This window comes from Macaca fascicularis, chromosome 10 (assembly GCF_037993035.2).
Source record: "Macaca fascicularis isolate 582-1 chromosome 10, T2T-MFA8v1.1".
Taxonomy (NCBI): Eukaryota; Metazoa; Chordata; class Mammalia; order Primates; family Cercopithecidae; genus Macaca; species Macaca fascicularis.
The window spans coordinates 11039414-11054161 of record NC_088384.1 but is presented as its reverse complement, the minus strand read 5'-3'; the positions used below and the strand labels follow the sequence as shown (position 1 = coordinate 11054161).

Here is a 14748-nt window from a genome sequence, read left to right as displayed (position 1 = left end):
GGATTACAGGTTTGAGCCACCGCGCCTGGCCATAATGCTCAATTTTTAAACACTGTTAGCCAGGTTAGTTTGTTACTCTAAGAAGACGTATTGCTACTGTGACAACCACATGGTACTTCTATACAAGAGATATCAAAAGTAAACAATTAGTATGGCTCTACAGATTATGTATCACAAACGGGAAAAGACAGTTTACAATGGATAAATCTGGCAGACAGGAACTCAACCAAATGATGAGATTTAACATCACCATTAATGAAACAAACCAATATGGCAGGTAGGCCTTTAAAAAGCTCAAGTGTAGCCGGGCGTGGTGGCTCATGCCTGCAATCCCAGCACTTTGGGAGGTCGAGGTGGGTGGATCATGAGCTTAGGAGTTTGAGACCAGCCTGGTCAACATGGTGAAACCCGTCTCTACTAAAAATACAAAAATTAGCCGGGCATGGTGGCACACACCTGTGATCCCAGTTACTCAGGAGGCTGAGGCACGAGAATCGCTTGAACCCAGGAGGCAGAGGTTGCAGTGAGCCAAGATCACACCATTGCACTCCAGCCTGGGTAACAGAGCAAGACTCCGTCTTAAAAAAAAAAAAAAAAAAAAAAAAAAGGAAAAGCTCAAATGTACGACAATATTCACATCTTTTACTGAGCATCTGAATACTTATGCACAGAGCAGAGTTCTCCAAATTAGCTGATACCTGATCTGTATACACACACAAGAAATAACCAATAAATTATTTCCTTTAAAAATAAATGAATAGCAGCTGGGCACGGTGGCTCACGCCTGTAACCCCACCACTTTAGGAGGCCAAGGCAGACGGATCACGAGGTCAAGAAATCGAGACCATCCCAGCCAACATGGTGAAACCCCATCTCTACTAAAAAAATACAAAAAATTAGCCAGGTGTAGTGGCACACGCCTGTAGTCCCAGCTACTTGGGAAGCTGAGGCAGGAGAATTGCTTGAACCTGGGAGGCAGAGGTTACAGTGAGCTGAGATCGCGCCACTGCACTCCAGCCTGGTGACAGAGCGAGACTCTATCTCAAAAATAAATAAATAAATAAATAAATAGCAAATGAAATGAACAAAAACCCAGAATAATGAGCTCTTACTGAGAGGCCTGAGGCATTACAAGATAACAACTTTCAAAGAAAAAAATAACTTTGAATAAAAGCTAAATCCCTTCTTTTCAAGGTTACACTTTTTAAAAAGTGTTGAGAAAATGTAATAAAATAACAAATGAGTGGTATGTTTGACCAGTAATAAGAAATATATAAAGAAGAAGAGGAAAGAAGAGGTGTAATACGCAGAGTGGTGGAAAACTTCATGAGTGGAAGAAGATTAAATCTGATGCAGAACTTAATAAAACGTGTGCCTGACTTCAAAGGAAGTTAAAAAGTGGTGTTTACATGGGATCTTTTTGGGGCACTGGAAATGTAATACTGGAGTGGGGCAATGGTTGCACATCTCCACAAAATTACCAAAAATAAACTGTACACTTCAAACAGGCAAATTCTGTAGTATATAAATTACACCTCAATAAAGTTATTTTTAAAGAACTAATATTTGTTCAACAAAGAAGGAAAAATTACATTAAGTTTCTCTCACTAAACCATAAAAAGGAAGTGGCCAAGAGGAAAAGTACAGTAATTCATTCAATAGACAGAAAAATAAACATGGAAAAATGCATAGATTAAGAAATGTTAATGTGTCCACCTCAGCCCTTTAAAGGACAGTATAGTATCAGGTAATTCTGCTGCTCTTAACCAGATTTTTTTCACCTTTCATAGATATATGCACAAGTCCAAAGGAGAAGGAAGATTTCAGTTTAATTGCATATCACCTAGGAGAGAGCCGAACAATTTATTCTGACCCCCAGCTATTGCATGACTGAAAAACATAGAGATGGTATCTCCCATGAGAGAAGAATTTCAAGAGAAAATTTAAAAACAGAAAATCAAATTTATAATTGTTTTAAAAGAACGTGTGGACCAGGCATGGTGGCTCACGCCTGTAAATGCAAACACTTTGGGAGGCCGGGGTAGGAGAATCACCTGAGGCCAGGAGTTCAAGACCAACCCGGACAATACAGTGAGACGTCAGTCTCTACAAAAAAAAATTTTTTTTTTTTTTTTTTTAATTAGCCAGGCATGGTGGCACATGCCTGCAGTCCTAGCTACTCTGGAGGCTGAGGCAGAAGGATCACTTGAACCCAGGAGTTCAAGGCTACAGTGAACTGTAATTGTTCCACACTGCAATTCAGTTTGGGTAACAAATCAAGACCCTCTCAATAAAAAACAAACAAACAAACAAAACTGTGGAAAATTTTTTTTTTTTTTTTTTTTTTTTTTTGAGACAGGGTCTCACTCTGTCACCCAGGCTGGAGTGCAGTGATGCAATCACAGCTCACTACAGCCTCTACTTCCCAGGCTCAAGCAGTCCTCCCACCTCAGCCTCTCTAGCAAATGGGACTACAGGCACATGTCACCATGCCCGGCTAATTTTTCTGGTGTTTTTTGTAGAGACAGGGTTTCACCATGTTGCCCAGGCTGGTTTCAAACTCCTGGATTCAAGCAATTCATCCACCTCAGCCTCCCAAAGTGCTGGAATTACAGGCATGAACTACCACACCCAGCCTGGTAATTTCTTTACAAGCATAATGACAACAGTCAGTTCCCTCAACCAGGTGAAACAGCCAAATGGGGAATTTTCTTGGTATTTTTGGAGAAGATTAATTTGCATTGGCTCAGGGACTTTTGCAGAAGTTTCCCAAAACAGCAGTACTGTACTTTTTTACTCCATTTGCAGATACAGAGATCAAGCAAAACTGCACCTATAAACAACCCCAATCCACATTTGCTTTGAGCTCTGAAAATATTAACCTACACTGACCTCTCCTGCACCAACTTCAGCAAATCCTAGGTCAAGAGTCTCAACTTCCCAAAACAGCACAGGTGTCTCTAATTTCAGACCTGCTGGTCTCCACCCTGCCTTTGGCTAATCAGTAGCAAGCCCCCCAAAAAAGAAAACTAACTCATATAATTATTTTCTTTCCTTCTCCAGAAAACAAATGAAATAACATGAAACACTACACAATTCTATATCCTCTAAATGGCTATTATAAACAGTTCAAGACACTGAGTCACAATATTATTCACCTAGACTTGAAAAACTGTAATATCAATGAACTTGATATATTTCAATAAAAGAACATACATGAAAATTTACAGTACAATGCCTAACTCCAGCAGGAATTCAATAAAAGTTGGTACCTTTCTTTACTTTCCATTAATTTTTATCACACAGTGTTTCCATGAAACAGTTTATTATCCCAATATAAAAGTAGAACAATAGAAAAAAGATAATTTACTGACTGATCACACAGACCACACCCAGAAAATTCAGACCACTAAATGACAATGAAGGATTCATTTACAGAAGTTAAACTTTAATCTACCATCTCCTCCTCCTTCCTAGACAGCAGTGTCAATTCCAAGGCCACGTTCCTTCTGCTACAGGAAGTGGCTACACTGTTTTTCCCTGCAGCAAGGTACTAAAGGTTTCTCTTCTTTGTGACTGAGAGAAAGCCAGTCTCAAGAACCTGTGCTAAGTGTAGATGCAGCAAGAGTCCAGACTGACATCAACCCATAGAACCACACACACAAGTTTACAGAATTCCTGGTTGGGAAGTCCTGTTTTGACTGTCAAGTTTACTCTCCAACTGAGCCAGGTCTCCTGTACCAATGAGCAAGAGGAATCTCAACATACCTTTGGTGACAGAAAACTAGAACTACATGAACTAGCACTAGCCTTTACCTTGACACAAAATATTCTGACAGAAATAGTTTTGCAGAGCTGCGTGAACTGCCATCTATAGCTCTTTTTGCAGGCACCTGACATAAGACAGATATATAAGCCAAAGCTGTATCTGGTGTACGTTTGTTCAGGCCCCGGAGCTTAAGATAGGAACAAAGCATGCTGTGTCAAATCAAACTCTAGTGGTTACAGATGGACAGATCCTGTCATCAGTAAGAAAATTTACAGTTGCCAGTAATGGCCTGGCTACTGTCTAGTCAGGTCCTTTGTTGCATTTAGTCTACCATTCACACAGGCTACTGATTTTTAGAGTGATCAGAAGAAGCCAGACTACCATTACCCACTACCCTAAATTGGTTTACATAATGGCTCCAACACAAAAACTTCTGCCCCCAGGGACTGGATTAAAGAGGTAGGAGTATGTGTGGGTGGGTACATGTGTAAATTCATGGTTCTGTTCTAGGACCACCAACATTTTACATTGGTTATGCTGTTTCTTAGCATTCTCTACATTCTAACGAGATACTAGATGTAGTCCACAACACTGGATAAACCACATGACAGACCATCAACCGGCACGATGAGTGACACTGAAAAAGATAATGTTTCCCCAAACAACAGTCAAACCTGATCTATTCTAGGTCAGTATAACTGAAGATACTAACGACCACATTAGGAAAGGAGGGAGGGAAGAGTAAATAAATCTGGGACCTACCTTGCTTACAATTCCCACAGACAGATGAAATTCAATTCCATGCCAACCATACCCTCCGATCACTACAACACAAACAGAAAAATAAAAGTTCATGCAATATAAACAGTTCTTCCCATTCCTAAAAGGAATTTGGTTTCAAAGGTAAGAAGCTGTTTCTTATCTCCTTTCAATCCTCTCCGTGCCCACAACAGTGTTAAAGAGTTCTGTCACTGGTAAAAAGGCCCATATAAGTGGAGTTAAATAATAGGTAACACTGATTGAGCACTTTCTATATGCTAGTTACTGTTGCAAGTGCTTAAATATTAAAACTAAATCTCACAACTCTATAAGTGTTTTTATTAACTCATTTTATATCCAAATGACAATTGTCCTATACCTCTGAAAATTGCTCTTATTGATGTTAATAAATGCCTTTTTTTTTTTTTTTTGGACACAGAGTCTCGCTGTCACCAGGCTGGAGTGCAATGGCGCAATTTCAGCTCACTGTAACCTCCGCATCCTGGGTTCAAGCGATTTCTCTGCCCAGCCTGAATAGACTGGGACTACAGGTGCGCACCATCACATCCGGCTATTTTTTTGTATTTTAGTAGAGACGGGGTTTCACCACGTTGGCCAGGATGGTCTCGATCTCCTGACCTCGTGATCCACCTGCCTCGGCCTCCCAAAGTGCCGGGATTACAGGTGTAAGCCACCACGCCCGGCCAAGAAATGCCTTTTAAAAAAACATAGGCCATCTCTACTTATTGTAATGGTTTGTATATGTAAGTGCTCTATATTCATCATTTACTTCTTGAGTCCTCACAATGTGATTAGCACTAATACCAGGCGCTGAAGATGATTCATTCTCTTCACTTAAGGAGTTGAGAAACTAGCTGGACAGATGAGACAAAACAAAAAACAGTTCAAGAAATGGAAATCCTTATTATGAGGCATAATACAGCCTCTTTGTGCAAACATTCACAGTAAAAAATCGGTAAGCTCTGGAGAAAAGGGACGAAGGCTTTACGTAACAGATGCGATAAAACCGGACCTTTAAAAATAAGTTAGACTGGCAGAGTGGAGAAAGTCTTTACAGACAAGGAAAAGAGAACAAAGACATGACAATAGAGACAGAATCAGTGGTATATCTAGAGTCTTTTTTTTTTTTTTTCCTGTTGCCCAGGCTGCAGTGTGGTGGCAAGATCACAGCTCACCGCAGCCTCAAATTCCTGGGATCACATAATTCTCCCATCTCAACCTCTCAAGTACATGGAATCACAAGCACACACTACCATGCCCAGCTAATTTTTGTATTTTTTATAGAAATGGGGTGTCACTATGTTGTCCAGGTTCATCTCAAACTCCTGGGCTCAAGCCATCCTCCAACCTTGGCCTCCCAAAATGCTGGGACTACAGGCATGAGCCACCATGCCTGGCCCTGAAGCCTTTCATAATCTGATCCCACCCAGTCTCACTAGCCTTTGCTCTCTGGCCACTAATGTCCCTCCTCCTCCCCATTACCCACACCAAACTTCCTCCTAGAACATACTGTCTTTGATAGTTCTACTGTTTCTCCTACTGCCTACAATGTTCTCCTTTCCCTGGTGGGTAACATTAACCCTGGCACTCAAAAAAATATAGCCTCTGTTGTAAATAATTTTTATTACTTAAGATCCAACTGAGGCTCAGTGTCGTGGCTCAGTTGGAAGAAGAAAGACAGACAAAAGAAAATCAATTTAGGCCGGGCGCGGTGGCTCAAGCCTGTAATCCCAGCACTTTGGGAGGCCGAGGCGGGCGGATCACAAGGTCAGGAGATCGAGACCACAGTGAAACCCCGTCTCTACTAAAAATACAAAAAATTAGCCGGGCGCGGTGGCGGGCGCCTGTAGTCCCAGCTACTCAGGAGGCTGAGGCAGGAGAATGGCGGGAACCCGGGAGGCGGAGCTTGCAGTGAGCCGAGATCGCGCCACTGCACTCCAGCCTGGGCAACAGCGTGAGACTCCGTCTCAAAAAAAAAAAAAAGAAAAAAAAAAAAGAAAATCAATTTAGAGGTTTGACTGTTATCAAAAAAGGAGGGAAAAAAACAATTCTCAATTAAATAAACGAACTGTAGTTTTTAAGCAGTTCACCTCAACAGATATGGTTACATATACCCTCAAACTGAACACCTATGAAAAGTGCCTATAATCCTAGCACTTTGGAAGGGGAGGGCGGGAGGATCACTTGAGGCCAGGAGTTCAAGACCAGCCTGGCTAATAAGGCAAAACCCCATCTCTACTAAAAATGCAAAAATTAGGCTGGGTGCAGTGACTCACGCCTGTAATCCCAGCACTTTGGGAGGCCAAGGCGGGCGGATCACTTGAGGTCAGGAGTTCAAGACCAGCCTGGCCAACATGGTGAAACCCTGTCTGTACTAAAAATACAAAAACTAGCCGAACGTGGTGGCGTGTACCTGTAGTCCCAGCTACTCAGAGAATGACGCACAAGAATCCTTGAACCTGAGAGGCAGAAGCTGCAGTAAGCCAAGATTGCACTGCTGCACTATGGCCTAAGTGATGGCGAGACTGCATCTCAAAAAAAAAAACCAAAAAACAAACAGCTGGGAGTGGTGGTGCATACCTGTAATCCCAGCTACTCGGGAGGCTGAGGCATGAGAATCACTTGAACCTGGGAGGTGGAGGCTGCAATGAGCCGAGATCACGCCACTGCACTCCAGCAGCCTAGGTAACAGAGTGAGACTCTGTCTCAAAAAAAAAAAAAAAAAAAGCCAACTGAAACATTTTTCTAAAGCGGTTCCCAATGCCCCCAAGTATTACTCTACTCATCTCTCCTCCATGCTCCCATAGCATCTATTTCTCTGTTAACACAGTTAAAATATTTGGTTGTCCCCAGGTTTTCCTTTTCCTTTCTCTCTTACTTGTCTGAACAAGAATCATCCTTGGCCAGGCGCGGTGGCTCAAGCCTGTAATCCCAGCACTTTGGGAGGCCGAGGCGGGTGGATCACGAGGTCAGGAGATCGAGACTATCCTGGCTAACACAGTGAAACCCCGTCTCTACTAAAAATACAAAAAACTAACCGGGCGTGGTGGCGGGCGCCTGTAGTCTTAGCTACTCGGGAGGCTGAGGCGGGAGAATGGCATGAACCCGGGAGGCGGAGCTTGCAGTGAGCCGAGATCACGCCACTGCACTCCAGCCTGGGAGACACAGCGAGACTCCGTCTCAAAAAAAAAAAAAAAAAAAGAATCATCCTTTACACAACTTTGTATCTCGCAAGACCTAGCAGTGCCTAGCAAGTAACAGGTGCTCATTATACACTTGCTGACTGAAGGCCCAACTGACCAGAATTTACAAAGTGAATAACGATCCATTTAAACAATCTGTTGTGTCAAAAACTGGTGTACTTCTACATTCTCACGAACATGTCTGCTACATAATTACACCAACAATTCATGCACAAAAAATTAAAGTGGATTCACTAAAAACCACCAACTAGTTTTTGCTTGACAACACAAACAGGTTCTCATCCATGTCAACTAGAACACACATTAAAGATAAAATAATTTGGTTGATAATTTAAATATTATGGTTGGTGATCTTTCTTACTAAAACGATGCCACAGCTTTCTATGTAGAGTAATTAAAGGTATTTACATTGGCTTTAGTCATGGATAAAGGAGGTTACACATTTAGAAGTCCAATACAAATCCAAAGTTTATTTTTAGAAGCTTTCCATATGGTAGGAGTTTAAGAAATAAAACGGCAGACTTCTCTCTGCTGAAAGCAGAGGGTAGTAGAGCACTAAAGGAGCAAACCCTCTCCCGACTCTGTTCCTGGCACTGTTTCACACAAAGAGTAAAGTGTAGGGTAAGTGAGAGCCTCACTGAAAATCAGTCACCCAAGGCAACAGGCATTTTGAATGTCTGCACTATTTGAAGGCTTAAGTACTAATTTTATACATGCCCATGTTCATTTAGAACATATTTATGGCTTGGAACTTTAAAAATTTTCTAATGGGCTAGTTTGTCCACATATTAATTGAGTCTGCCAGGTTTGAACATGCCAAGCTTAAAATACTCTCCAGATCGTTATGCAAAGGTATGAGCTCAATCTTTTATTATCAGGAAAAGGAATTTAGGAGCGAATGACTAAAACAATAGTCTTTCAATGAAAGCTATAACAGAAAAAGTCAACTCCTAAATAGTGATGAGCTACTTTTTAAAAATACCTGACAGATTTCTTACATTAATCTCAAATTAAGATACTGGATTTTAGCTCAAAGTTGTCAGACAACGTATGTTTTGGTGGTTGTTTCCCTCCCCCGGCTCTCCCCAGCCTCCTAGAGAATGTATCTTGAAATTGATTTCTACGTGAGACCATCTTATATAAAGGTTGCTTTAGTCATCCACTGACTAAGCCCCTTTAGAATCCAAGTCTCACTCATTTTATATTGAAATGAATTCTATTTTTATATGAACAGTATTATAAGCAAAATTCTTTTAATCTTTTATCAGCATTAGAGAAATGCCAATAAAACCTAGAATAACTACACTTTTATAACAAGAACCTCAGAAACCAACACATTCAATCTTTTCATTTTTAGTTGGGGAACTACAGCACAAGAGTTCAGTGATCTGATAAAAGAAAAATGGGCCACAATCTGATTACTAGTCCAAAGCATTTATTCTACTACATACTACTAAACATACAGTTTTTGAAATTACAACAGAAAAGTTTAAATATCCATTCCCTAACTGGGAAGATTTTAAAAATTAGATGTGTGTGCCCCCCCAAAATTGGAAATATTGTTCCTTAAAAACTTGAGTATTAGAGGCCAGGCACAGTAGCTCACACCTGTAATCCCAGTACTTTGGGAAGCCGAGGAGGGCGAATCACCCGAGGTCGGGAGTTCAGCCTAACCAACATGGAGAAACTCTGTCTCTACTAAAAAAGGCCGGGCGCGGTGGCTCAAGCCTGTAATCCCACCACTTTGGGAGGCCGAGACGGGTGGATCACGAGGTCAGGAGATCGAGACCATCCTGGCTAACACGGTGAAACCCCGTCTCTCCTAAAAAAATACAAAAAACTAGCCGGGCAAGGTGGCGGGCGCCTGTAGTCCCAGCTACTTGGGAGGCTGAGGCAGGAGAATGGCGTGAACCCAGGAGGCGGAGCTTGCAGTTAGCTGAGATCCGGCCACTGCACTCCAGCCTGGGTGACAGGGCGAGACTCCGTCTCAAAAAAAAAAAAAATTAGCCAGGTGTGGCGGCACATGCCTATAATCCCAGCTACTCGGGAGGCTGAGGCAGGAGAATCACCTGAATCTGGGAGGCGGAGGTTGGAGGATGCGGTGAATGAAGATCGCGCCCAGTCAAGACAGCGCTGTCGCACTCCAGCCTAGGCAACAAAAGCGGAAAAAAAAAAAAAAAAAAAAAGCTGGGTGCAGTGGCTCCCACCTGTAACCCCAGAACTTTAGGGGGCCAGGGTGGGCTGATCACCTGAGGTCGGGAGTTCGAGACCAGCCTGGTCAACATGGAGAAACCCCATCTCTACTACAAACAGAAAAATTAGCCGGGCATGGTGGTGCATGCCTGTAATCCCAGCTACTCAGGAGGCTGAGGCAGGAGAATCGCTTGAACCCAGGAGGCAGAGGCTGCAGTGAGCCGAGATCAGACCATTGCACTCCAGCCTGGGCAATAAGAACGAAACTCCGTCTCAAATAAACAAAAAAAACCTTGGGCATTAGAAAACTATAGCAATTATTTTCAATACTTTTGGCTCAATACATACTCACATAAACTCTCCAGTGGAAGTTTAGCTTTTAAAGGTTTTCCTGGCCAGGCGCGGTGGCTCATGTCTGTAATCCCAGCACTTTGGGAGGCCGAGGCAGGCGGATCACGAGGTCAGGAGATTGAGACCATCCTGTCTAACACAGTGAGACCCCATCTCTACTAAAAACACAAAAAAAGTAGCTGGGCGTGGTGGTAAGCGCCTGTAGTCCCAGCTACTCGAGAGGCTGAGGCAGGAGAAGGGTGTGAACCCAGGAGGCGGAGCTTGCAGTGAGCCGAGATCACGCCACTGCACTCCAGCCTGGGTGACAGAGCGAGACTCCATCTCAAAAAAAAAAAAAAAAAAAAAGTTTTCCTTACATTCCAAAGGGGATGAGAATAATTTTTACAATCTAAGAAGACATTATCCTTATCTTCTAAAAAACAAATTTCCTAACCAAAAAAAAAAAAAAAAAAGCAATTTCATAGAATTCTGGGTCTTCTTTCAAACAAGCACTTCTTTGGAAAGAATGCCATTGATCCATTTTAATTTAGGGGAAGGGAATGCAAAGAATAAAAAGAAACTTGCCAGGCACAGTGGCTCACACCTGTAATCCCAACACTCTGGGAGGCAGAAGCGAGTGGACTGTTCGAACCCAGGAGTTTGAGACCAGACTGTGCAGTATGGCAAAATCCCAACTCTACAAAAATACAAAAATTAACCAGGCATGGTGGTGTTTGCCTAAAGTCCCAACTACTCAGGAGGCTGAGGTAGGAGGATCGCTTGACCCCAGGAGGTTGAGGCCGCAGTGAGATATGACTACACCACTGCACTCCAGCCTGAGTGACAGAGTGAGACACTGTCTCTTTAAAAAAAAAAAAAAAAAGAAGAAAGAAAGGGAAAGGAACAAAAATGGAATGAAGAAGGGAAAAAGGAAAAGGAAGAAAGACAAAAGAAAATCAATTTAGAGGTCTGACTTATCAAAAAAAGGAGAGATAAAATAACAATTTTCAGTTAAATGAATAAACTGTGGGGCTTTTTTGGAATTGTGGTTTTTAAGCAGTCCACCTCAACAGATATGGTTACATAGCTCCTCAAACTGAATACCTATGAAAAAAATCTTAATCTCTCTCTGCCTGATTCCTCTGTTCGCTCTTTCTTCTGCACCCAAAGAGAAGATTAAATAAACTGGGCCCCCTGAAACAGGTAAGGGAGGCAGAAGTGCTAATCCATGTCATGTAGTCCCTGCAAAGTGCTGGTAATGATTAAAGTGATCCAAGAGTCTTAAAGGAGTCCAGAGAAACCACTGTGCTCCTAGGCATATCCATAACCTCCTACAAGAAGCAATACACTCTGCTGCCTTTCATATCCACAACAAATCTTTCCTTTCCGATTATCAGTGTGATGTGCATAGAGATTTTAAAGAACAGTTAAGGCAGGGTATGCTGGCTCACACTTGTAACCTCAGCATTTTGATAGGCTGAGATTACATTTGATTAAGGTGACAAGAGGAAAATGGAAGCAATACCTGTATATATTAAAAAGGAAGAGAGAAAATAAAGAAGGCCTATGTAGCCTGCTGGTCAACCCAGATGCAGAATTCAACCGAACATGCTCATGTGCTCATTAAGGTACCATAACATATGCAATACTTTACAAAATAAAAAACTACAGTCTTGGCCTGGCTCGGTGGCTCACGCCTGTAATCCCAGCACTTTGGGAGGCCGAGGCAGGCAAATCACAAAGTCAGGAGTTCAAGACCAGCCTGGCCAACACAGTGAAACTCCGTCTCTTCTGAAAATACAAAAATTAGCTGGGCGTAGTGGTACACACCTGTAGTCCCAGCTACTCAGATGACTGAGGCAGGAGAATGGCTTGAACCCAGGAGGTGGAGGTTGCAGTGCCATTGTACTCCAGCCTGGGCGACAAAGCAAGACTCCATCTCAAAAAAAAAAAAAAAAAGCTACAATCTCAAACTGTCCACTTATAAGAAGAGCTTCAAACTCTATAAAAGCTCCCAGTTTTCCCTTCATCTGCCAGTATCCCATAACAAGCATCTACTCTTTGACCATTACTAAGACTCAGACATAGTAGCTCCAGAGATGTAGATACGGCTCTTTCCTTTTTAAACTGCAAAGCAAAACCCACTTTACAATTTTTAAGTTTTTGAACTTTTGGTTTTTTGAGACACGATCTTGCTCTATTGCGCAGACTGGATCAGTGGCACATCTACAGCTCAATGCAACCTCAAACTCCTTGGCTCAAGCGCTCCTCCCTGCCTCCGCCTTCAGAGGAGCCAGACTACAGGCATGTGCCACCATGCCCGGCTAATTTTTATTTTTGTAGAGACAGAGTCTATTTTGCCCAGGCTCGTGTCAAACTCCTGGCTTCAAGCGATCCTCCTGCCTTGACCTCCTAAAGTGCTGGGATTACAGGCATGAGCCACCATGCCCAACTTCGAAGTAACGTTTTTTAACACTTCCATTTTACTATCTTATAGAAGATGACAAAACATAAATTTAATTTAGCCTAGACTCTAGCCTAGTTTTTTTTTTTTTTTTTTTGAGACGGAGTCTTGCTCTGTCGCCCAGGCTGGAGTGCAGTGGCGCAATCTCGGCTCACTGCAAGCTCCGCCTCCCGGGTTCCCGCCATTCTCCTGCCTCAGCCTCCTGAGTAGCTGGGACTACAGGCGCCCGCCACCGCGCCCGGCTAATTTTTTGTATTTTTAGTAGAGACGGGGTTTCACTGTGGTCTCGATCTCCTGACCTTGTGATCCGCCCGCCTCGGCCTCCCAAAGTGCTGGGATTACAGGCTTGAGCCACCGCGCCCGGCCTAGCCTAGTTTTATAATAAGTTAATTTCAGCAATTACCACATAGATGACAAAAAAAAAATACTCATTGTTTGATACTGATTAATTCTGAATGACTGGCCATAACCTTTAAAGCCTGAAGATCAGCTGGACATGGTTACACAGAGCTATGGATGTGCCACTATGATCCAACCTGGGTAACAGAACAAGACCTTGTCTCTTTGAAAAAAATGAAAAATTAAAATTAAATAAATAAAATAATATAATATAAAGCTTGAAGATCAAGACTGAAATCCCCTTCCCACCATAGTCAGAGGTAGGGGGCCAAATCTCAGTAAATGAGGGAGAATAACAAAAATATAATGAGTTCCTGGCATCTGTCACCAACAGTGAATTCATCCTGATAGCAACTGGAACATTCCAGTGATCCTAGCAATGAGGAACATCAATGTAACATACTCCTCTTGTTTTAAACGCAAATTTTTCTCTCCTGTTCCCTGGAATGTCCCAAAACAAGAGAATGGTCCAGAGCCTGAGAACAAAGCACCTAGAAAGAAGAACAATACACAGAGGGACTGAAGGTCATTGGAGAAATCGCAAAATCACACCATCTCAGCATTGGAAAGTGATCATCATGTGTCAACAAGTATTTTCCGAGTGACCATGTGCTAGATGCTAAGGAAACAGATGATTTTGACAAAATACCTATTCAAGTCATGTGTGCTAAGTACTTTAATAGAGGAGTTAACTAAGGGACATGGGAGTATAGCAGAAAGAATAAAAGAGCAGATTTTTCAAAATAAGTTGCCAAGAATGAACTTGGGATCACCACATCCACCATCTGCCAATATTACATGCAGAAGAATCGTGGTGATTCAGGATAAGGAGAAAGTAAGGCTACAGTCGCAGCAGGGCTAGGACTTGTAGCCTCCTAGAATCAAGTTCTTGTTCTCCTATATGGTTGGTTTAAAAAATAGTTAAAGTCGGCCGGGCGCGGTGGCTCAAGCCTGTAATCCCAGCACTTTGGGAGGCCGAGACGGGCGGATCACGAGGTCAGGAGATCGAGACCATCCTGGCTAACACGGTGAAACCCCGTCTCTACTAAAAAATACAAAAAACTAGCTGGGCGAGGTGGCGGGCGCCTGTAGTCCCAGCTACTCGGGAGGCTGAGGCAGGAGAATGGCGTAAACCCGGGAGGCGGAGCTTGCAGTGAGCCGAGATCACGCCACTGCACTCCAGCCTGGGTGACAGAGCCAGACTCTGTCTCAAAAAAAAAAAAAAAAAAAAAAAAATAGTTAAAGGCACTCCTGTAGTCCCAGCACTTTGGGAGGCCAAGGCAGGTAGATCACCTGAGGTCAAGAGTTCAAGACCAGCCTGGCCAACATGGTAAAACCCCATCTCTACTTAAAAAAAAAAAAAAAAAAAAAATTAGCCAGGCATGGTGGCATGTGCCTGTAATCCCAGCTGCTTGGGAGGCTGAGGCAGGTGAATCACTTGAATCCAGGAGGTGGAGGTTGCAGTGAGCCAAGATCACGCCACTGCACTCCAGCTTGGGCAACAGAGCGAGACTCTGTCTCAAAAAAAAAATAGTTGGCCGGGAGCGGTGGCCACGCCTGTAATCCCAGCACTCTGGGAAGCCCAGGCGGGTGGATCACGAGGTCAGGAG

General features: G+C 42.9%; 1 protein-coding gene across 3 annotated transcripts in view; it reads right to left on the bottom strand.

Moving 5' to 3' along the window:
- MRTFA (myocardin related transcription factor A) overlaps positions 1 to 14748 on the bottom strand; it is a 222560-nt gene that overhangs the window by 172020 nt on the left and 35792 nt on the right. Inside the window, exons 2-3 of one of the 3 annotated variants that reach the window (XM_065521738.2) lie at positions 10298 to 11137; positions 4532 to 4593 (exon numbers count right to left, since the gene is read on the bottom strand). The exons of 1 other annotated variant lie outside the window; for it this stretch is intronic. In XM_065521738.2, coding sequence (XP_065377810.1) covers positions 4532 to 4593; positions 10298 to 10358 — 123 coding nt within the window. In that variant the 5' untranslated portion in view covers positions 10359 to 11137. The remainder of the gene's footprint in view (positions 1 to 4531; positions 4594 to 10297; positions 11138 to 14748) is intronic. One more of the 3 variants, XM_005567185.5, reaches the window with a different exon arrangement.